The sequence below is a fragment of the Pongo pygmaeus genome, chromosome 23, assembly GCF_028885625.2.
Source record: "Pongo pygmaeus isolate AG05252 chromosome 23, NHGRI_mPonPyg2-v2.0_pri, whole genome shotgun sequence".
NCBI classification, from domain to species: Eukaryota; Metazoa; Chordata; class Mammalia; order Primates; family Hominidae; genus Pongo; species Pongo pygmaeus.
This window is the reverse complement of record NC_085931.1, coordinates 41057937-41081997: the sequence shown is the minus strand read 5'-3', so window position 1 is coordinate 41081997 and position 24061 is coordinate 41057937. Positions and strand designations below refer to the sequence as shown.

General features: G+C 36.8%; 1 protein-coding gene across 6 annotated transcripts in view; it reads right to left on the bottom strand.

The window, feature by feature from the left end:
- The window catches only part of HORMAD2 (HORMA domain containing 2), a 95582-nt gene that overhangs the window by 6829 nt on the left and 64692 nt on the right, over positions 1-24061 (bottom strand). The window contains exon 11 of one of the 6 annotated variants that reach the window (XM_054470283.2): positions 6616-6735. The exons of the other annotated variants lie outside the window; for them this stretch is intronic. Coding sequence (XP_054326258.1) covers positions 6628-6735 — 108 coding nt within the window. The 3' untranslated portion in view covers positions 6616-6627. Of the gene's footprint in view, positions 1-6615; positions 6736-24061 lie in introns of those variants that run through there. 6 annotated transcript variants of the gene reach the window in all.

The window sequence follows — 24061 nt, the reverse complement described above, 5'->3', positions numbered from 1 at the left end:
TCACCAGTATAAATTTGTAGTTAAGTTTATGTCTAGAATCTTTGGATTTGACAGTTTCCAGATCAAAGATTTCTATGGTTCAAAGGATCTGTGTCCCTAAATGTAAGTTATACCACTGATGTTAGTTTTGATTCCCTTAACATTTATATTTTTGGCACAATGAAAGGTAGATCAACAGTAATTATAAAATAAATGCTATTAACATAAATGAAGTTTATGTTAACATTGTGATGAATAAGCAGTAAGAAAGCAAATGCTTTGAGAGAATACTTAATGTCCAACACCAGTGGAGCTGTAAGCTTTCTTGATATGTTGGTACAGTAAAGGAAAGAAAGGAGTAAAACATGACAAAAATTATCCAAGTTTGTGGTAATGCCATTGACCAAGATTGGAAATAGAAGAAGTTGAGGGAGTGGGAGGTGGGAAAATGGTGGGGAAGATAGATGGAGAAATGATTGACTCTGTTTTTAAGATTCCAAATTAGATGTGAGATGTCCAAATGAAGATGTTCACCAGGCGTTGACTATGTGAACTGGATCTAAGGATGGAGGAAATCACATCAAGAGAACATTGGGAAATGTCTCATGTTTTACTGGGATTTATGAGGGGTTTGCCCATTCAATTAATTTCTTTATCTTCTGTAGTTTGTGATCAGAGTTCTGGACCATGACTATCTCTACTTAGGAGGTAAATGTGTATTCTTCTTAGGCTCATAATCAGATATTTCCATTTATCTCCAAAAGTTATTACATAAGTTCTTCCTTACTCCCTTCTCTGAGGCATCATATGACTTTAAAAGTTTTATAATTAATTCATTTATTTGATAAATGTTTTTTGAGCACCTTCTCTGTGCCAGACATTGTGTTAAACACTAAAGATACAAAGCTGATCAAGACACTTCATGTCCTCAAAGAAGGCCTGGTACGGAGAAACGAACAGGTTACAGAGGAAATGACAGAGTCATGTATAGGGTACAGCAGGGATTCCAAAAAGATCTTATCAGTTATTTCTGGGGAGGCCTGGCAAGGCTTCAAAAGGGATATGAAGCTTGAACTAAGTAATGCAAGATGAGCAGACATTCACCAAGCAAACAGCATTAGGAAATGGGGTTGCAGATAACACATTTTAGACAGAAGGAGCACAGGTACAGGGATATAAAGCAGGATACCTCTGGGGAATTGGGTATAGTTCAATGGGGCTAACAGGAAGGGTGTGGGAGTGGTGGGCTGGGTCAGACAATGTCATTCTTTAAAGTTTGGACTTTGTAATGGGAGTTTGTAATGGAGAGCCCCGAAGGGTTCCAAGAGTAGGTCTGTTTTAGAAAGATCCCTATGGCAGCAGTGTGAAGGGTGGATTGGAGAGGAGTAAGACGAGAAGCAATGAGGCTACTTCAGAAAAGGAATGATCTGAGCAAGACCAAAAGCCACAGTGAAGTTAGAGGGAAAACATTAAAAGGATAGAGGGCTCAGGAGAGACAGAATGAGTGCCTGAACCTGAGCCCTACCATGTCTTGATCATTAATTGGAATAAGCACAGGTATAGTAAAGAAAGGAGTAAAACATGACAAAAATTACCCAAGTTTCTGGTAATGCCAGTGACCAAGATAGGAAATAGAAGTTGAGGGAGTAGGAGGTAGAAACATGGTAGGGAGGATGGATGAAGAAACAACTGACTCTGTTTTCAATATTCTGAATTGGAATGAGATACCCAAATGAAGATGTCCACCAGGCATTGACTATGTGACCTGGAGCTAAGGATGAAGGAAATTGCATCAAGGGCACATATCTAAAGAAGTATTCACTTGAGACAAAAGAAAGGATATTACTTCTTCTGAGGTCCAAAGGAATAAGGTAAAATGGATACAGATATAGGTAAACATTTAAATATGAGAGCAGAAAGTTGAATGATTTATGTTTGATGAACTTAATTATTTCTATGAAGTAGAGTTTAGGTCATCTGCTTAGAAAGGGAGTAAATTGGTCTTGGGTGGCACTTAAAACACTTAAGTGGTAAAAGTATAGAATGGTCATCTGGACAATGGGAAAAGCAGTTGATCATAGATTTGTAAAAATAATGTAGAGTTTTACTTAGGATCCAGATAGCTTTAAGACATATTACCTTCAAATTAAACATTTGAATGCTTACAACAGACTATATACTAAAAAATCACATATGTTATGTCATTTATTCCTCACAATTAACTGTGTGTGATGGGAGGGGGAGTGGTTATTTCTCTTGTACAGATGTAGAAACTGAAGCTCAGAGAAGTGAAATGACTTATCCAGTTCACACATTTGGTAAGTGCAAGTTTTGAACCCAAGTCTCCTGATTTCAAGTTTAGTGCTCTTTATAATTTGTTTCTTCAACCCAAAGGGAGAAACCAAGGTAAAAAATTATAGAACAGACTATAAGAATTCTTTGTAGGGCCCTTAAGTTTCTATTTGGGGTTGATCTTTCCTTGGGCACAGCCTATTGGGACTTCAAACTAAACACAGCCAAAGTCAAATTTATTGTTTTTCCTTTGTAACCAATTTTTCCTCATGACTCTACAATTTCTGTAAATCATCATTTCCCAGTCATCAAAGGTGGAAAACAGTCACCTTAGATTCATCCCTCGTCTCCTAATGCCTACACAGTGTTCTTGTAATGAGTAAATGGAATAGCACAGATAGAGCACTTGGTATAACCTCTCACATGTGCAAGTCATTCAGTGACTGACAGTTATCATAATTCCTACTGCCACAGGAATCCCCAACTCCAGGCAAATTGGATATTTGTGGTACACTGAAAAATGAGCCCCAAAAGATGTTCATGTCCTAAATTCTGGAGCCTGTGAATGTGACCTTACATGGCAAAAATATAAAAGGGGGGCATCTCTACAGATGTAATAAAGGATCTTGAAATGGAGAGTTCTTCTTAACTATGCAGGTGGACCCTAAATGTAATCAGATGTATCCTTGTAAGACAGAGGCAATGGGAGATGTGAACACAGACAGAAGAGAAGACAATGTGACAACAGGGTCAGAGACTGTTGTGACCAGGAATGCCAGCAGCTACTAGAAGCTGGACGAGGCAAAGAATAGAACTTCTCTTAGAGCCCCCAGAGGGAGTGTGGCTCTGCTGACATCTTGATTTCAGACCACTCATATTGCTTTTGGACTTCTGGCATCTAGAATTGTGAGAGAATACATTTTTTATTTTTTAAGCCACCAAACTTGTAATTTGTTACAGCAACCAAGGGAACTAATCCTCCAAACATACCACATTCTTTTCCCTCTTCTCTATTTCCTCTAGATTTAGGAAAACAGAAATCTTCCATTACTTTCTTTCTTTTAAATTTTGAATAATTCCTTCAAGGCCAATTTCTAATAGTACTTCATCCACAAAGCCTCTCTTGCTCCTTTAATTTGACATTAACTTTCTTTCTAATGAATATCCACACTACATTTTTGTAATTGAATGTTTCTGACAACAGAAATATTTGTAAACAAATTGTCTTATACCTGGATTGGATTTTTATTTAGGAATTCATGTGTATTAATTTTATGGCCTTTTGCCTCTCTGCAATGCTTTACACAATGTCTTTCACACAGTAGGTATCAATAATTCTTTGCTACACTACCTCTACTACTTACAAAAGTGTTCAGTTACACATTTATTCATACATTGAAAAGCTGTACTGTCTAATATGATAGCTATTAGCTACATGTGGCCATTTACATTTAATCAAAATGAAATAAAACTTAAAATTTACTTCCTCAGTTGCATTAGCCACATTTTTGGTGCTCAATAGCCACATGTGGTAAGTGGCTACCTATTTGACATCACAGATACAGAACATTTTTATTATCATGGAAAGTTCTATTGGACAGAGCTATTCTACATGGCAATCTTGAATATTACACAAGTAAATAGAAAATTTCTTAGGGATTGTGGTGATAATAGGAATATAGACACTAGAAATAATGTTTCCTCAAAACACAAAGGCATATTATTATAAAAATGATAAGTTTCCCAAGATTAATTCATCAAATAAATGTAATCTCAATCAAAATTCCAATAATATGTCTGTTGGAACTTGTTAGGCTGATTCTAATAGTCATCTGAAAGAGAAAATATATGGGAAAACCTTAAAAAGAAAGAATAATGAAAAAGAAGAATAATGAGGTGAATAATAATAATAAAGAGAATAAAAAAGAAGAATAATGAAGAATAAAGAAAAAGAAGAAGAAGAATAAAAATAAAGGGAATAAAGAAAAAGAAGAAGAATGAGGGGAAACAGTTACCCTACCAGATATCAAAAGCTACTATAAAATTAAGGTAATTAAAAATTATATCACAAGAGTAGATATATGGATCAGTGAAATAGAAGAGAAAAATCTAAAAACAAACCTATGCTTTGGTTTACAAAAAAGGTGGCATTTCAATTACCAGGGAACGGGCAGACTATTCAGGTGGTACCAATAAAATGGGAAAAAGTTATCATACTGGGGGAAATATCCCAGCTAACTTAAGGAAACAAATGTGTAAACCCAAACTACAAATCTATTAAAACAAAATATAGAAAAAATTATTTATAACTTTAGCATTGGGAAGATCCTCTTAAGCAACATATAAAATGTATAAAATGATGAGACCATGGAAAGACATCTGCATTCATAGATTGAAAGACAATATGGTTAAGATGTCAATACTACCCAAAGCAATCTACAGACTCAACACAACCTTTCTCAAAATCCCAATAAAATTTTTTGCAGAGATAGAAAAACCCATTCTAAAATTTATATGGGATCTCAAGGATCTCCAAATAACCAAAACAATCTTGAATAAGAAAAACAAAGTCGGAGGTCTCACATTTCCTGATTTCAAAGCTTACTACAAACCTATAGTAATCAAAACAGTGTGGTACTGGCATAAAGACAGGCATATAGACCAATGGAGTACAGTAAAGAGCCCAGAAATAAACCCTCATGTATATGGTCGAATGATTTTCAATGAGGAAAGATAGTCTTTTCAACAAACGCTGTTAAGAAAATGGAATATCCATATGCAAAAGAATGAAGTTGGACCTTTATCTTAGATCATACACAAAAGTTAACTCAGAAAGGATCAAAGACCTAAAACTAAGAGCCAAAACAAGAAAACATAGGGAAAATCTTCATAACATTGGAATTAACAAGGATTTCTTAGATATGACACAAAAAACAAAGGCAAAAGAAAAAATAGGTAAATTGGACTTCAAAATTTAAAACTTTTGTGCATCAAAGGATGCTATTATCTAGAAGGCAACCCATGGAATGAGAGAAAATGTTTGCAAATCATATATCTAATAATGGGTTAATGTCCAAAATGTATGAAGCATTCCTACAACTCAACAACAACAAAACAACCTGATTTTAGTGGGTATGGTGGCTCACACTTGTAATCCCAGCTACTCAGGAGGCTGAGGCAGGAGGATCGCCTGAGCCCAGGAGTTTGAGACCAGCCTGGGCAACATAGTGAGACACTGTCTCTTAAAATACAAACCAGCAAAAAAACAAACAAAATCCTGAGTTTAAGATAGGCAAAGGACTTGAAGAGACATTTCTCTAAACAAGATATGCAATTAGCCAATAAGCACATGAAAAGATGCTCAATATCACTATCATCAGAGACGCAAATTAAAGCCACAAAGATATACCACTTCATACTCATTATAATAGTTATTATTAAAAATTAAACAGAAAATAACAAGTTGGGGATGATGTGAAGAAACTGGAACCCTTGTGCATTGCTGGTAGAAATGTTAAATGGTGCAGCTGCTATGGAAAATAGTAGGGCAGTTCTTCAAAAAATTAAAAATAGAATTACCATATTATCCAGCAATTCCACTGCTGGGTACATACCCAAAAGGACTGAAAGCAGGAACTTGAACAAATATTTGTACACCCATGTTCATAGCAGCGTTATTCACAATAGCCAAAAGGTAGAAGCAACCCACCTGTCAATCAATAGATGAATGGATAAACAAAATATGGTATATACATACAATGGAATATTATTCAGCTTTAAAAGGAAAGATATTCTGATACATGCTCAAACATGGATGAACCTTGAGGACATTATGCTAAGTGAAATAAGCCAGTCAAAAAAGAACAAATATTATATAATTCCACCTGTGTAAGGTATATAGAGTGGTCAAATTAATAGAGACAGAAAATAGAATGATGACTGCCAGGGACTATGGGGAGAGGGAGATGAGGAGTTATTGTTTAATGGGTATAGAGAAGATGAAGAAACTTCTGAAACTTCTGAAAATGGATAATGGTGACAGTTGCACAACAATGTGAATACACTTAATGCCACTGAACTGTACCCTTAAAAATTGTTAAAATGGCAAATTATATATTATGTATATTTTACCACAATAACAAATCAACACAAAAATAAAAATAAAAATAAAAAAAAGTCAGCACATGGCCAGACATGGTGGTTCATGCCTGTAATCCCAGAACTTTGGGAGGCTGAGGCAGGTGGATTACTTGAGCCCAGTGGTTTGAGAACAGCCTGGGCAACATGGAGAAACTCCATCTCTACAAAAAATACAAAAAATTAGCTGGGCGTGGTGCTACTTGCCTGTAATCCCAGCTACTCAGAAGGCTGATGTGGCAGAAGATTGCTTGTGCCCAGGAGGTAGAGGTTGAGGTGAGCCAAGATTGTGCCACTGCACTGTGGCCTGGGCAATAGAGTGAGACCCTGTCTCAAAAAAAACAAAAAAAGAAAAGAAAATCAGCACATGATTTATAAAAATGACAAAACCATAAAAAATAAGCATCTTTTCTGAGGTAACACAATCTTTGAACAGGACTATATCCAGATAATAAAAAACTTCAAATATCTTCTGGCCCCCTAGGTATCTATCCTAGAGAAATGCTCCCATATATGAACAAAGAGTCATGTTCAAGGACATTCCTGAAGCAATGTTCCTAAGAAAAAGTAAAAACTTAAATGTTCATCAATATAAAAAACTTGAAATAAACCTAGAACACTTTAATACTAAGGATTACTATGCCACAGTTAAAAAGAATGAGGTTCATTTAAGTATCCTAATAGGGAAAAATCTGTAAGACATATGTTAAGTGAAAAAAGTAAGTTTAAAAAAAGGACAATATTATTGCATTTGTGATTTTAAGATGTCCACAAATCACCAGGTGTGGTGGCTCACGCCTGTAATCCCAACACTTTGGGAGGCTGAGGTGGGTGGATCACCTGAGGTCAGGAGTTCAAGACCAGCCTGGCCAACATGGTAAAACCGTGTCTCTACAAAAATATGAAAATTAGCCAGGCATGATGGTGGGTGCCTGTAATCCCAGCTACTCTAGAGGCTGAGGCAGGAGAATTGCTTGAACCCGGGAGGCAGAGGTTGCAGTGAGCCAAGATTGCGCCACTGCACTCCAGCCTGGGCGACAGAGCAAGACTCTGTCTCAAAAAAAAAAAAAAAAAAGATGTCCACAAATCAAATGTTTGCATGTATATACCTATACAGTACTGCCTAATAGAAATAGAATGCAAGACACAATTACACACCAAATAATTTTAAATTTGAACCATATTTTAAAAAGTAAGAAGAAACGATGAAATTAAAATTTAATACTTAATTTAACCCAATATATTAAAAAGTATCATTTTAATATGCAAATATTAAAATGATGGAGATATTTTACGTTCTTTTTTTGTAGTACGTCCTCACAATCCAGCATATATTTTATACCTACATTTCAATTCAAACTAGCCACATTTCAAGTGCTCAATAGCCACATGTGGCTAGTGGCTGCCGTATTAAACAACATATCCTGTGTGTGTGTGTGTGTGTGTGTGTGTGTGTATTTTGAGACAGGGTCTCACTCTGTCACCTAGGCTGGGGTGCAGTGGTGCCATCCATGACTTACTGCAGCCTTGACCTCCCTGTCTCAGGTAATCCTCCCACCTCAGCCTCCGGAGTACCTGGGACTACTGGCACACATCACCACGCCCAGCTAATTTTTGTATTTTTGGTAGAGATGGGCTTTCACCATGTTGCCCACGCTGTCTCAAACTGCTGGGCTCAAGTTATCGGCCCACCCCAGCCTCCCAAAGTGCTGGGACTACAGATGTGAGCCACCATGCCCACCCTGTGTGTGTATTTTAAATGCAAAGGAAAAGGCATGGAATATCCTTGTTGACAGTTTTTGAACTATCTATGAGAATGTATTCATGTGTAAATTGTATTAAATATAATTAAACTGAAATTAAAAATATGAAGTTTCATATCAGTGTGTTTATTAATTCTGTTTAAATTGTGTTTTCTATTACTTGACATGGTTATAATAATCAACATTTTTATTACTTTAATCTCTTTTATCCTCTTTATTTCAAAGTGATAAAAAAAGTTAGTGTAAAAATCTTTTTATTTGCAATCTTGCTTTATTTGCAAAGGTAAAAAAGAACGTTTAAAAAAATAATGTTTATTAGGCTTTTAAAAATTATAAAATATTCTAAAACATTATTAAATACTTTTCAATAGAAAAATGTCAGTTACTTTCTTACTTTCAAATGCCTGAGTAAATAATTATGAATTCCGTGGTAGTTAAAGGTGGATACATTAAATACATAAACACGCTCAAGCACATACTTGAAGTAATTATAAAAATGAAAAAGTTGTTTCTTGGTTTGTGGCATGAATAAAGGAAATTTACAGGCAATGACATGATGGTGTCATTAGATGTACTAAAGTTTGACATACGTTTGCTGATTCTTCAAAAAAGAGATGAACAGATAATAAATACAGAATTGGAAATGCAATACCCTGCTTCTCACAGACTTGCTATGTAGGTCATTTGCTTGAACATGAGCCTCTATAAGTGCTTTAGCAGGTGTTGAGAGGAACATAGCACAACTGTAAGTACAGAAATGACTATAGAGATAGGTCCTATAAAATATCAGAAAAAGACCACTTTGGTATGAAAATTGTCTAAGATGGAAGATCTCTATTGGTGCAATATCTAAACCTCAGGTCATAACTGCCTACTCTTGCTGGCAGGAAGGAGAGACCAAAGTAGACAACACTTAGGAACTCTGGCCTCCCCAGTAAAGTTCCTCCACACAAGGCAGAGGCAGAGTTGCAAGATACAGTCACGAAGAAGTCAGATTTTCACTTTAAATTGGCCCTAAATTCAATTGAAGAGAAACAAAAAACCCCTAAAGTGAAGTAGTTGAGTGTTTAGAGTAAGGATAAGTTCTATATAAGGAGCACACACCTAAACTTAATTTTCATATTATTTATGCAGGAAATGATGAAACATTTTCAAAATTTCTAACACAAAATGAGAATAATCATACCTCTCCTCTTCCTGATCTAGCTTTGAAAAAATATATTCAAACACTTTGTTGTAATTAACAGAATTTTCTACAGCATCAATTTAGTTCAAGTATAGTTATTTAATTGCTTCCATTTTTGTTAGTTTTATGTATCTATTTCAATAGCTAATACATTTACATAATATGCAATTCAAAAGGTAATATAAAGGTATATAGTGAAACTTTCCCTGCTATCCCAGAACCATTCAAGTCCCCTTTAAAAGACAACCACTGTTACTAGTTTCTTTTACATCCTTGCAAAAACCATCTGTACTGTTGTCATTTCAAAATCAACTGTATCACTAAAAACTTAAAACTGGAATAAAATTCATGATATCACCCTCTTCAAGTTGTTTTATTAAATCTGGGCCAGGCCTGACCACAGTAAGAGTAAATGAGGAAATGGAGGGTTGTGACCAAGTAACAGAACTAACTGCAGGGCCACTCTTGGTCTTTTATGGAGGTGAGCTTTCTTCCCATTCCTCCAGTTATTCTCCCCATCTAGAGAATACATATTTCCCTCCTGACTAAAGAAAATGAAAGAAAATCAAAGAATGGAAAGGTAAAAGAGGAGGGTCAGTCAAGCAGAAGATTCAAGGCACCATGCTAAGTGCTATGGTGGTGATAAGGGCAGGGCACAGTGGCAGCAGGACAGCAGGGATGGGCAGTAGAGTTCAAGGCAGTAAGGAACACAGATATGTAAACAACAAACTCTAACTAACATCCAACACAGGTAAGATGAAGTCAGGGCTAAATAAAGGTACAAGCAGTAGGCTGTAAGAATGTGGATGGAAAAGAAGAATGGAGAGAGGGACTTCATAAATTAGCCCTGGGCTGGCTAAGCATGTCTGACAAGCTTCTTTTCAGAGTGCACACATTTTCCCTGACTCATGAAAACTTAGCGCTGGGAGAATGCCAGAGCAGTGTGCTGAAGCTCAGTCAGTAAGGAAGTCCTTTGGAACCAACATGGAGAGGAAAAAATAAGGACCTTGCATATACAAAAAAAATAGGAAAAATAATAAAAGCCCTCCTGCAGCTCACAACTGGTCTTCAGTAGTGAATCAGAAAAAAAAAATGAGCATTTTCAAAAGCTTTACTATTTACTTAAAATCAGGGCTGCCAGGCGTTGCTCAGCTTCCAGGGGTGTCATTCACATTTCTGTCTATGTTTTAGGTATCCCCGGAATTATGCAGTACACAATCAGCACAGTCATGTGCTGGCAACCCTGATAGGGCAAACATTTGATTTTTGACTAACACTTTTTAAATTTCCCTATCACTAAGTTTTTACCTGAAATACAGGGTATTCCTTTTGGCTAATATTTCCTATGAAAGATAAACCAAACATTTGGAATATACAAATATGTTTTCTTAAAAACTCAAGGTTGTTGAGTATAAACTGCAGCAAAGCTATGCTACAGAATATGGCTAGATTATATACCTAAAGTATGACATAATATACATATTTTCCAACCTATAAAGATTTTCCATGATGTGGTAGGGCTTCTCAGTTTCAAATTAAGCACTATTTACTTAGAAATGTAGGGCTATTTCAAATCTAGCTGGGCCAGAGAGCAGAGTGAAACAGTATTACAGCAGGGCATATGGTACATTTTTATTCCGAGGGCTTTCAAAATTCAATAATTAAGAGTTGAAACTCTCTGCCCTATTTCAGAAGAACTTTTCTAATTTTTCCCCATTGTCTCTCATTTCACTGGCATCATTCTAATTCAGTGAAGCTACAGATGTCCACCAATTTGAAAAACATGACAGTAGTTCATATAAAAGAATTTTAAAATGAGATGTGAAACTGATTTTTTGTGACTAAAGTTTTACCACTACAGGGGCAGGCGCAGTGGCTCACGCCTGTAATCCCAGAACTTTTGGAGGCCGAGGTGGGCAGATTGCTTGAGCTCAGGAGTTTGAGATCAACCTGGGCAACATGGTGAAACACCATCTCTACCAAAAATACAAAAATTAGCCAGGAGTGGTGGCATGCACTTGTGGTTCCAGCTCCTTGGAAGCCTGGGGTGGGAGGATCGCGGGAGCCCAGGAAGTCAAAGCTGCAGTGAGCTGTGGATCACGTCACTGCATTCTAGCCTGGGTGACAGAGCAAGACCTTGGAAAGAAAGAAAGAAAGAGTAAGAGAGAAGGGGAGGGGGAAAGAGATAGAGAGAGACAGGAAGGGAGGAAGGGAGGGAGGGAAGGAAGGAAGGAAGAAGGGGAAGGGGAAGGAGAAGGGACGGGAGGGGAGGAGGGGAGGAAGGAAGGAAGTAAAAGGAAAAGGAGAGGAGAGAAAGAAAGAAAGAAAGAAAGAAAGAAAGAAAGAAAGGAAAAAGGAATAGAGAAAGAAAGAAAGAAAGAAAAAGAAAGAAAGGAAAAAGGAAACGAGAAAGAAAGAAAGAAAGGAGGAAGGAAGGAAGAAAGAAAGAAAGAAAGAAAGAAAGAGCTATACCACTACAGTTCATAATTCCTGGTTTTAATAATCCTGATTAACCAAGTGAAATCAAGAAATATTTGTCATCCTTAGATATGGCTGTGTTTTATTCTCTTCTTTATGCTTTGTATAGTTGTTGATTATGTAGGAACCAAACTTTTAAGTTTTGTTTTTTTTTTTTTTTACTTTGTAGATATGAAGCTAACTCCTGGTGATTTTTAGAAGTTACCCACATTTTCCTCTTTTGTGGAAATATTTACACTGGGGATTTCCACTGAGAGAATTGAGGGAGCTCTTTTATTTTTATTTTTATTGGATATAACAACTGAGGCCATATTTCTATTAATGCCTCTTTTTTTTTCTTTGCCCTACTCTAGGAGAGTGTTTATACACTTAAGAATTAAATCTAACAGTTTCACATGGAATATTACATATGTGTTAATATATGTAAAACAAGATCATGTATTTGAAAATGTTTGGTATAATATCTGGTACATGTTAATAGTTCAACACAAATTGGTTGTATTTAGTTGAACATTACCTAATTTTGGTGAAAATGTGATTTCTATAAATGAAATGTGCTCTAAGCTGGCATGGTGAATTTTTTAAAAAAATCTAATTTCTTTTAGGTTATGAGAAGTATAAGGGATCTCTGAGTGATAAGTGAAATTACATATTCAATACCGAAGTCTTTCACTTCAAATCTCAGCTATAAACTTTTAGTGTTCCCATAAATGCAACAGTGGAAGATAAATATGCTTGAACATGCTTGACTTACAATGAAGAAGAAAAAGAGGATCATAGAAGCTAGAGACACGGAAAACTGAAATGCATACAAGCCAAGACATCCTCTTAAATCCCACCCAAGAAGCAATGAATAGCTTGAAAAAGTATTCGTCTGACTTTTTTTATGGCATAGTGCATAGACTAAGAACCAGGGGGCTGGGTTCCATCACCAACTTGCAAGTTTCCATCACTGTTAAAAAAAAAAAAAAAAGGGAGGGGGATAATATTTGCCATGTACTAAACAGGGATGCTTTGAGGATTAGTGACATAATGTCTGTAAAGAGGCTGGAGTTCCTTGGAAAAAAGACACCACATAAATATAAAGTAGTATTAATATTTAGGCTTAGTCCACAATGTGAGACCTGGTTTCTTTGGCTCATGAGGTCATCAGCAGTTTCATAAAATGTGCTCAAACACCCACAGAGGAGCTTTGTTAGTCTCCTTGTAAGTGGACTGTAAAGCTAATCTGACCCACCTGGTTGGAGAAATCACAGGCTGTTTTCCCTTTCGTGGTCTCCAAGAGGATACAGATGGAGAGTGCTGACTCCTAAAGGAGTGAGATGTGGCCAAGAGAGCACTTCAACAGCATCTACGGCTTCCAAGGAATGCAGTGGGAGTTTGGGTATATTTTGGCTTAGAATTAAACAAAAGTCCAATAATAACATATCTTAATTTAGAAAAAAGGCTAAATTTGCCTCTCAGACAATTTAGAGTAACAGTAGGATTGAAAAAGCTACTTCTTGGAATGGTTAGTTTATATCTTGAAGAGGTTTGGAGGCAAACTTGAATATTTTTGTCCTGGGAAAGTTGTAGTCTGCAGGAGTTTAGTCTCTTTGATGACAACGCCCTGACTCTTTGTCAGTGCTTTTATTGCCGTGAAAAGATTATCAAGGACAATCTTGCAGAGGTTTTAGTTCTAAAGTTTCAAGGGACAATCAATTCAATGTAGACATTGCCTTGCAAAATCTTGTGGTATGACTGAATGACAGTAATGTTATTGTGACTAAATATTTTCATTTCTCAGTTTTAAAAGATACAATTAATTTTGATCCAAGGGCCTCAGGCGTCAGAAACTACCCTGTTCAAAATGTAAGGTTCATGAACTTATTAATCATTAGCACTTAACAGTGATTCTGAGACTGTGTCTCAGAAGCATTTGAACAAAAAATGAAAAAATGTGAAGGAATCTTTCTTTTTTTATCTGGTTGTTTTGTTTCTACGTTCATTTAGGTTAGGTGTTCTTTCAAAAATGATTTGGCTCCTGGTCCACTGATTGCTACAGTATTTAAGGCAGATGAATACTAATAATATACGCTTTTTTAGGTCAAAGGGAACAGAAATGTTACAGCCTTCTCAACTCATAGGGAAAGCTACACTAAGTAGGAAGCATTTTCTAAATAAAATATGGTCTTACTTCTTCCTTTTCCCAATTCTTGAGAAACAGCTCAATCCTAAAGCCAATGTCAGGTGGGGCAGAGCAAGCTAAGCATCCGTATCAGAGCCTGTGCAGTGTGAGGAGGGCAACCACGTGGAGGGTGAGCATGGCTTGGGGAGTCAGTACCGAAAGGAGTAACGAGGACATCACAAGTGTGGGTGACCCACAGTGGGAATGCCAGAGTTGGAGCCTGCGCAGGGTAAGGAGGGTCAACTACATGGGGAAAAGGCCCAAGGCAGAGTGTCAAAGCTCGAGCAGGGTGAGGAGGCAGTCTGGGGAGCAGAGTCAAGAGTCCTAGAGGTGTGATATGGATGTCTATATGTGTACAACGAAGGTGGCAAAGATGGGAGTTTGGTTACATTTGAGGGAATTGATCAAATAAATAAATAAGCTAATGATAATGGCAGCCAGTTCTCTCACTGATGGAGAAAAATTACAAATATAGAAAGTGATAAAGCTAGAATGAGCTCTATAGTATTGGATTGGCATTGATGGTTTAGGTGTGAAATCATGAGTTTTCATATAGATACATAAATATAGATGTGTGTGTGTGTGTGTGTGTACATACATATATTCTCTAGTTCTGTCCACTGAGAGAAACCACATTGTGGCTATTAGAAGGAACCACTGAAAAACCAGGGATCCTTGAAGAAATGGCTGATTCCAGGACTGGAACAGGGAAAACACAAGACGAGTCTGGAACAGCTTGTGACAGGATGTAAGGAAGTGCTTAATTAGAGGGACATGTCAAAGAACACAGGAGCCAACTTGAAGAGGCTCCCACTGGCAAAATCTTACAGAATATGAGCATCAAAATAAATAATGATAGTAACAGATAAAATAAAGACCCATGAGTCCATACTGATATAAATAAGTGAATAAATGGGAAGTTTGATGAGGATAAGGATAACTTACATAGTTTCTAAGTACTTTTCTATAAACTACTTATTAATTACAAAGGGGAAAATAACTTTACAGTGGAGAAGGCTGGCAGACACCACTTTAATCAAGTGACCAAATAAAACATAATTGATAATGGGACAAATCAAAATCATGTGCCACCTGAAGGAAGTAAAGATTACTCAGCACCACTTCTGTGATATTCCTTCTTTCTTTCTTTCTTTCTTTTTTTTAAAAAAAGCAAGGTCTCACTTTGTCACCCAGGCTGGAGTGTGGTGGTGTGAACATAGCTCTCACTACAACCTTAAAACTGTTGGGTTCAAGTGATCCTCTTGCCTCAGCCTCTGGAGTAACTAGGACTACAGACAAGTGCCACCACACCCAGCTAACTTTTTAAAAAGTTTTAGGAGATGCGGGTCTTGCTGTGTGACCTGGGCTGGTCTTGAACTCCTGGCCTCAGGTGATCCTTCTGCCTCGGTATCCCAAAGTGCTGGGATAACAAGCATAATCCACCATGCCCAGCCCTATGTTATTCTTTAAAAAGATGCATACCCTGAATCTAATCTTGAGGAAACATCAGACAAATGCAAATTGAAGGACATTCAAAAAATAAGTGGCCTGTTCTATTAAAACATGTCAAGGTCATGAAAGTCAAGGAAGGACTGAGGACCTGTTCCAAGCTAAGGGAAGCTAAAGAAATTTAACTAAATACAACACATGATTCTAACCTGGATCCTTTTGCCATAATGGATATTACTGGGACAACTGGAAAAACTTGAAAGGAATCTGAGGGTTAGATGACAGTAATGAATCAAAGCTGATTTCTCAGTTTTGATGGTTATATTGTGAATATATAGGAGAATATTCTTGCCTATAGGAATTGCATAGTACAGTATACAGGAGTGATAAAGCAAATGGCTCAGAAAATAAAACATGATTTTTGTGTACTTGCAGGTTTTCTGTAAGCTTGAGATTATTTCAAAATAAAAATAAACTTATACAAAAATGTAGATTTTAGAAAAAAGTTTTTCCCGTTAATATAATACATATTTTAGTGACAAATATTGTGGAAACTGAAAACACTTATTCTTTTCTAACCTATCTAGTGACTATTCTGAAATGTGTCCATGTGTAAGTGAGGTGTCAAAAAGCTTAGCTTATTGTAGAAACAGAAAGAAGGCCGGAGAAAATAGAGACGAGGAAGTAAGGGGAAATTGAAAGAAGGTAAGGTCAGAGCCTTGGGCTAGAGCAGATCAGGTATGGCCTTAAAAGCCATAAACAGTGAAGTGACATGCATAGATTGACATCTTTAAAGATGCTTTGAAATAAACTGTGCAAGGGCAAAAATGAAAGCAAGGAGACCACTGGAGAGGTACTGTTTGCTTGGGCCAGAGTGGTAGCAGTGAGATAGTGAGAAGTGGCCAGATTTGAAATATATTTTGAATGGAAAGCTCACTAGACTCACTGATGGACTGGATATAGGTTTTGAGGGAGAAGAGCTAAGGATGGCTTTTAGGTTTGAAGCAACTAAGTAAATGATAGTGTCATTTACTGAGATGGGAAAGACTGAGAAAGTGACTAATGATAGGAAAGTAATAAGAATTATGGCTTGAATAGTAAAGTGGTGGTGATAAAAGCTTGATTAAAGTGGGTCAAAGAGAACAGAAAGCAGGGAATTGGACACAGGAAGCATAGACAATTCTCTTGCAAAATGGATATGATTTGGGCCAATGGAAAGAAAGGCATTCTGGACAAGAGAAAATACACTTGTTAAGATATAGGGGAAGAAATGAACTTGGCCAGTTCTTGTGACAGTGAGAAAACTGACCTAACTCAAGGAAGGGGAAGATGTTGGGTAATAAGACAGATAAGGTGGAGCCAGGCTACAAGCAGCCCGAAAGCCAGGAAAAGGTGTTTAGACTTGATGCCGGAAATAGGACTCATGAGATATTTTTGATTAGGGAAGTGATAGGATAAAAGTTATATTTAAATAACATTAGATGGCAGTGGTATCTAGGATAGAGCAGGAGGCTGTGGGAGAGCCTTGAGGCTGTGATAGTAATTCAGATAGGAGAGGATGAAGGTCTGGACTTGAGTTTTGGCGGTAAGAACAGGCTGGAAAGGGAAGGCTTAGGGGAATTCTGATACTTGACTAAATGAGGATAATGCAGGAGAATGATTTCAAGAGTCTGAACTTAAGACACTGAGATAAAGGTGATGCTGAGAGGGAGGGAAACTGGGTAGAGAAACTTGTTCTATGTGTGGAAAGGGGAAGGCAGTGGTGAATAAAAAGACGAGCATACTGGATTTGACATGACAGTGTTAACTCAAAGTACAAATGCCCAAAAGAAGGTTAAAGATATAGAACTGGAGCTCTTGGGGATGATCAGAGCTCAAGATAACACATATGGAAGTCAACAGCATACACGTGACGCTTGAAACCCTGAGAATGGATGAATCTTCCAAAGGAAAGCACATAGAGCTGGAAGAGCATATGGTCAAAGATCTTGGGGGATGTTTGGGGATGCCCACAATTAGAGGTGGAAGAAAGAACAAAAGCAAAAGAGGGAAGTGGATGGAAAAAAGATGAAAGCAGATGGAAAAAGAATAAGTATATCATAGAAATAAGAAGGACTGTTTTAAAATGAATATATCATCAATATAAAAAAGATCAAGGTCGGGTGTGATGGTTCACACTTGTAATCCCAACACTTTGAGAGGGTGAGGTGGGAGGATTGCTTGAGCCCAGGAGTTCAAGACCAGCCTGGGCAACATAACAAGGCCTAGTCTCTACAAAAATTTTTAAACATAATTAGTCACGCGTGGTGGTACACAAATGTAGTCTCAGCTTCTTGGGAGGCTAAGTCAGGAGGACTGCTTGGGCCCAGGAGTTCAAGTCCAGCCTAAGCAATAAAGCAAGATGCTATTTCTACAAAAAATCATTAGCCAGGCATGGTGGCACAAACCTGGGTTCCAGCTACTTGGGAGGCTGGGGCAGGAGGATCACTTGAGCCCAGGTGTTCAAAGCTGCAGTGAGCTATGATTGTACCACTGCACGCCAGCCTGGGCAACAGAGCGAGACTGTTTCTAAAAAATAAATAAAATAAAATAAAAATAGACCAAGAAGAATGAAAAAGGAACAGAGACTGTGAGATCTACTAATTAGGAAGTCATTGTTTATTTTGAAGAGAGTAGTTGGGGAAGTGAAGGTGGGGGAAGAAGCCAGCTTTCTGCATGGAAAAGCTGGTAAGGAGGGGTACAGCAAATAGAAAGCATCTTGTGAGAAATTTGGTAAGGAAAGGAAGCAAACAGATAACTAGAAGTGTCATCAGGATTATCTGAAGGCTTTTTTTCTACCTAATGTTTAGACCAGCTTCATTCAAATTTTTCTCCTTTCCTACTCTGAGAATTTCAAAGTCTTACTTTTGAACAAAGTCAGGATAATGACACAAAGCATCCAAAACCAAGTGGAAGAATTTGATCTCTCTGTGTGTTCTCATCAATTCCTACAAAAGTATCTATGTCATCTTTCAAACTATCTTTTATTAGTAATTTTTTTTCCTAAACTGAGACTAGTGATGTTCTGGCAATCTCTAAAAAGATATAATATGAGTAAGGAATTTTAAAACATGCAAATATTTTCAGATAATGTCATTTATTATCTCCAATGGTCTTCAACACAGCTGAGGGGTTTATTTCCAAGTGGAGGACTATGAGCTACTATTCCTTACTGAGGCCATTTATACTTAAATTCTTCAAATATAGTTTTGTAGTATTTTTATAGTATTAGGAAGTATTTTTCATGTTGAAATTCTTAAGCAATATTTTACCAATTCTCAGAAATCCTGTATGAATTAAAGTAGTATTATATTTATACTTCAGACCAAAATGTTTAAAGAAAACTGCATTGCTTGTCCTATAAACTAGCTCTTGACATATTTATGTTTTTATAAATATGTTTACCGACTTCTGGATAAAGATGGTAGATTGACACACACATTTATTTTGTTTCCTCCAAAAACCCCTCTAGAATGACAGGAAAAGACATTTCTTTAAAAGGCAGAAATGCAAACAAACAAACAAACAGAAAGAAAGAACAAGTGAAAAAACAGTGACAATGAAATTTTGGAAGCCAGGAGGCAGATGCAAGAGAAATAACTAAAATAGCAGAGCCAAGAAACCTAAACCAGCAGTGGACTAAACCGAGGACCAGTCAAATGCACGTCATTCTAAATAATTTCCAGCATCAGATACTTTTGGAAGAGGAGATAGAGAGGGTAGGTAGAGGAGCTAAAATAAGAAAGACCAACTGAAAGACATTTATGAAACAGTTGGAACCTTCAGATTCCCTCCCCAATTTTGCAGGGCCAAACAGTTGTTCCTCTTCCACCCTAGGATAAAATCAGAGGTTTATTCTCTATAGAGGGTAATAGAAAGTCTTTGGATAATGGAATACAAAGTACAGTTGAGACGGGATTATGGTACTGGAATCAAGGAATTAAGTGAAAGCATGTATACTGAATGCCTGAATGCAGAGACCCTCAGTCCTCTATCTCTATATGGGCCCCAAAACACTGTTGGCTAGCCTGCATGCTGGGGAAACTGATCAAGAGGAAAGATTTTAAAATACAGATTTTGGGACTTCTCCCAAAGGCTTGTCCAGGTCTTCTATTAAAATAATGAAGGCCACAATCAGCAAGCCTCATCCACAAGCTCAGAGATTCATAGTCCCCCCACTCTTTAATGTGAGCAGACAACCAAGGACTGCCAGTCTTCTGAGGACTTCTAAGGAGAGAGAGGTAGAGGAGGTGGGTGGGGGAAGAGGAGGAAACAATAAACAAAAGAAACAAACACAGACACACAGAGAGAAAGACTCTATATAGAGATAATTAATATCCTCTGACATAAGAGACAATTCTGTAACCATGAGCAAGAACAGGATGCCATAAAAAGGGAAGTTCAGAGAACAACAACAAGCGCTTGGAAATGAAAACACAATAGCACAAATGAAAAACCAATAGAAGAATAGGACTATGTCAAGGAGTTCTCCCCAAGAACACAACAAAGGCATAAACATATGGAAAATTGGAGGGAAAAATATTTTTTTAAAAATCGAATACCTGAACAGGGAATCCAGTATCTAAATATTGGCAGGCCCAGAAAGAAAGAACAGAGAAATCTGATAGTACATAATTTTCATCAAGGAAATAATTGAAGAAAGTTTCCCAGAACTGAAGGAGCACTTGAGTTACCAGATTGAAACACACTGAGTGCCTACTGCAAAAAAATGGATAAAAATAGACCTACATTAAGGGACACCATTATGAAATTTCAGAACCCTGAGGAAAAAGCAAATAATACACAAAGACTGAGAATCAGAATGGCTTGGAAATTCTCAACAGCAACACTGAAAGCTACAAGAAAGAGGAGCAATGCCTCAAAAATTATCATGAAAAATAATTGTCTTCTTAGATTTAATTTCCAGTGAGACTCTTAATCTCATATAAGGATAGATGGATGATATTTTTAGGGCATGAAATATTTCAAAACCTTACCTCCCATGCAGTCCTCTCTAAGGAAGTTACCAGAGGATGTGCTCCACCAAAATGAGGGAGGAAACCAAGAATAGGAAACAAGAAATTTAACACAGGGGAGGGGCAAAGAATTCCCTGGAAGTTGGCGAAAGGAAATTCCAGGATGAGAGCCCAATACTAGCCAGAGAGAGCAAACATCCAGATTTGGTCAAAGGTGAAAAGCTCCAGAGAAATTTCTCAGTGAAGACAAAATTGTTGTTTCTGAATATTTGAGAGGCAATCTAGACCAGTATTGTCCATTAGAACTTTCTGTGATGATGGGAATGTTCTGTATCTGTGCTGTCCAATACAGTAGCCACTAGCTAGAACACTTGAAATGTTTATTAGTGTGACTGAGGAACTGAACTTATTGTTTTATTTAGTTAAAATTAATTTAAATTTAAATTCTAGTAGCCATGTGGTTAGTGGCTACCATTTTGGGAAGTGCAGATAATCAGCATAAAGTTTGGAATTGAATTAGGAATAAGTAAAGAGAAAACTGAGCCAATGAAAAACAATTATTAGCTGTAAGGAAAACAAAAATTTGTACAAGAAAGGAAAAGCAATCATGGCTTACTACAACTCAACTCTGTATAAAATTATGTAGTTACAATAATATAAGCATCAGTTACTGACTTCACCCAAATTATATTATACACTGAAAAGTTGTTAGGTGGCTTATTTTATTTCTTCCTTCACATAGCAAAATAGTACAAATATTTTCTCTGGGTCAATAATTTTGTCTAATTTTTTTTTTTTTTTTTTTTGAGACGGAGTCTCGCTCTGTCGCCCAGGCTGGAGTGCAGTGGCACTATCTCAGCTCACTGCAAGCTCCGCCTCCCGGGTTCATGCCGTTCTCCTGCCTCAGCCTCCCGAGTAGCTGGGACTACAGGCATCCGTCACCACGCCCGGCTAACTTTTTTGTATTTTTAGTAGAGACGGGGTTTCAAGATGTTAGCCAGGATGATCTCGATCTCCTGACCTCGTGATCTGCCCGTCTCAGCCTCCCAAAGTGCTGGGATTACAGGTGTGAGCCACCGCGCCTGGCCCCTGTCTAATATGTTTTTAAAGAATACACAGTACTTCATTTTATTGTTCTTCCAAAATTTACTGAACCAATACTTCACTGAGGGACATGTAGGTTGTTTCCAATTTGAGACAATTATTAGTAGGACTTTGCTGATTAACACTATGGATCACTGCTTTTTAAAATTCAACTGTAATAAGGCAAACTTTACATGAAATAGAATGTACAAAATGCACCTATTTTGGATGTTTTCTTTGCATTTTGATAAATGTATATATCTTTGAAACAACCACAATCAAGATATAAAACATCTCATCACCCTAAAAAAGTTCCTCTATGCCTCTTTGCACTAAATCCCACCCCCACACCAGGCAAACACTTATTTGTTTCCTCTCATTATAAAGTTAGTTTGCTTCCTCCAGAATTTCATGTAAACGAAATTATACAGTATTTAGTCTTTCGTGTCTAAGTTTTTTTCTTTTTCTTTCCCTTTCTTTTCACAGGTGTTGATGTGTCTGAATTTTCTGACTTTTAAATATTCATTAACAGTTTTGCATGTATCATTTGTTTGTTCTTTTTTATTGTTAGTAATAATTCACTGTACAAAGATACCACAATTTGCTGATCCTTTCACCTATTGATGGACATGCAGGTTAATTCCAGTTTGGAACTATTATGAATAAAGCTGCTATGAACATAAATGTACAGGTCTTTTTGTGACTGTACATCTTTATTTCCCTTGGGTAAATACCTAGGAGTGAAAATTTCTGCATCATATAGTAAGTATATGTTTATAGGAATTTGATAAAATATTTTCCAATACACTGGTCTTGAACTACTGGACTCAAGTAATCCTTCCACCTGGGCCTCCCAAAGTGCTGGAATTACAGATGTGAGCCACCACGCCCAGCCTATTAATACATATTTTCTTGTGATACGTCTTCAAATTCTTGATATTTTTTAAAAATGGAGTTGTTTGTCTTATTATTATGTTGTAGATTTTTTTAAATGTAGTCTAAATACAAGTTCTTTGTCAGATATAGGTATTAAGAGTATTTTTTCCCAGTTTTTGGCTTGCCTTTTCATTTTCTTAATAATGTCTTTGGGAGAGAAGTTTTTTTATTTTGATAAAGTCCTGCTTATCAGTATTTTTTTCTTTTATGGTTAGTACTTTTAGGGAACCGCCTAAGAAGTTTTTCCTGAAAGTTTTATCCCATGTTTCCGTCCAGAAGTTTTATAATTTTAGCTCTTATGTGTAGGTCTTTAATCTATTTATAGTCAATCTTGTGTACAACGTGAGGTAAGGATTGAGGTTCATTTTTTTTTTCCATATGACTATCCAGTTGTTCCAGTACTACTAGTTAAAAAAAAAACCCACCTTTTACCTTGGTACCTTTATAAAAAATTATTGACTATATATGTGTGGGTCTACTTCTGAACTCTCCATTCTGTTCCACTGATCTATGTGTCTATCCTTAGCACAATGTCTTGAAATCTGATAAAGTTCTCTTTGTTCTTTTCCAAAAATTTTATGACTTTTCTAGTTTCATTCCATTTCCACTTAAATTTTAGAATCAACTTGTCAATTTCTACAAAAAAAAAAGGCTATAAAGTTTTGATTGGGATTGCATTGAATGTATAGATCAATTTGGAGAAAATTAACATCTTACTTGAGTCTTCCAATCCATGAATATGGTACATATCTGCATTTATTTAAGACTTCGTTAATTTCTCTCAGCAACATTTTGTAGTTTTCATTGTACACATCTTGGCGTATGTCTTATTAATTTAGCCCTAAGTATTTCATAAATTTTTATAGTATTGTAAATGGTATTTAGAAATTTCATTTCCAGTTTTTCATTGATAATATAGAGAAATACAATGAATTTCTATGTATTAATCTGTGACCTTGATAAATTCATGTATTATATATTTGTTCTGGTGGTGTCTTTCTTGTAGATTTCTTAGGATTTTCTATTATACAGTCATGTCATTCTCAAAAAAGTTTAAGTTTTACTTCTTCCTTTCCAATCTATATACCTTTATTTCTTATTCCTACCTTAATTAGCTGGTAGGACCCCTATTATGATGTTGACTATAAGTGGTAAGAGTCTTATTCCCTGTCTTAGGTGCAAAGTGTTTAATCTTTCACCATTAAGTATAATGTCACCTTTAGGTTCTTTGTAAATGTCTTTTATAAAGTTGAGGGAGTTCCTTTATACTCCTTGTTTTCCTGAAGTTTTCATTTTTTCTTTTCTTTTCTTTTTTTGAGACAGTCTTGCTCTGTCACCAGGCTGGAGTGCAGTGGCGTGATCTTGGCTCACTGCAACCTCTGCCTCCTGGGTTCAAGTGATTCCCCGGCCTCAGCCTCCCAAGCAGCTGGGACTACAGGCACGCACCCCCAGGCATGGCTAATTTTTTTTTTTCTATTTTAGTAGAGATGGGGTTTTACCATGTTGGTCAGGATGGTCTCAATCTCCTGACCTCGTGATCCGCTGGCCTCAGCCTCCCAGTGTTAGGATTACAGGC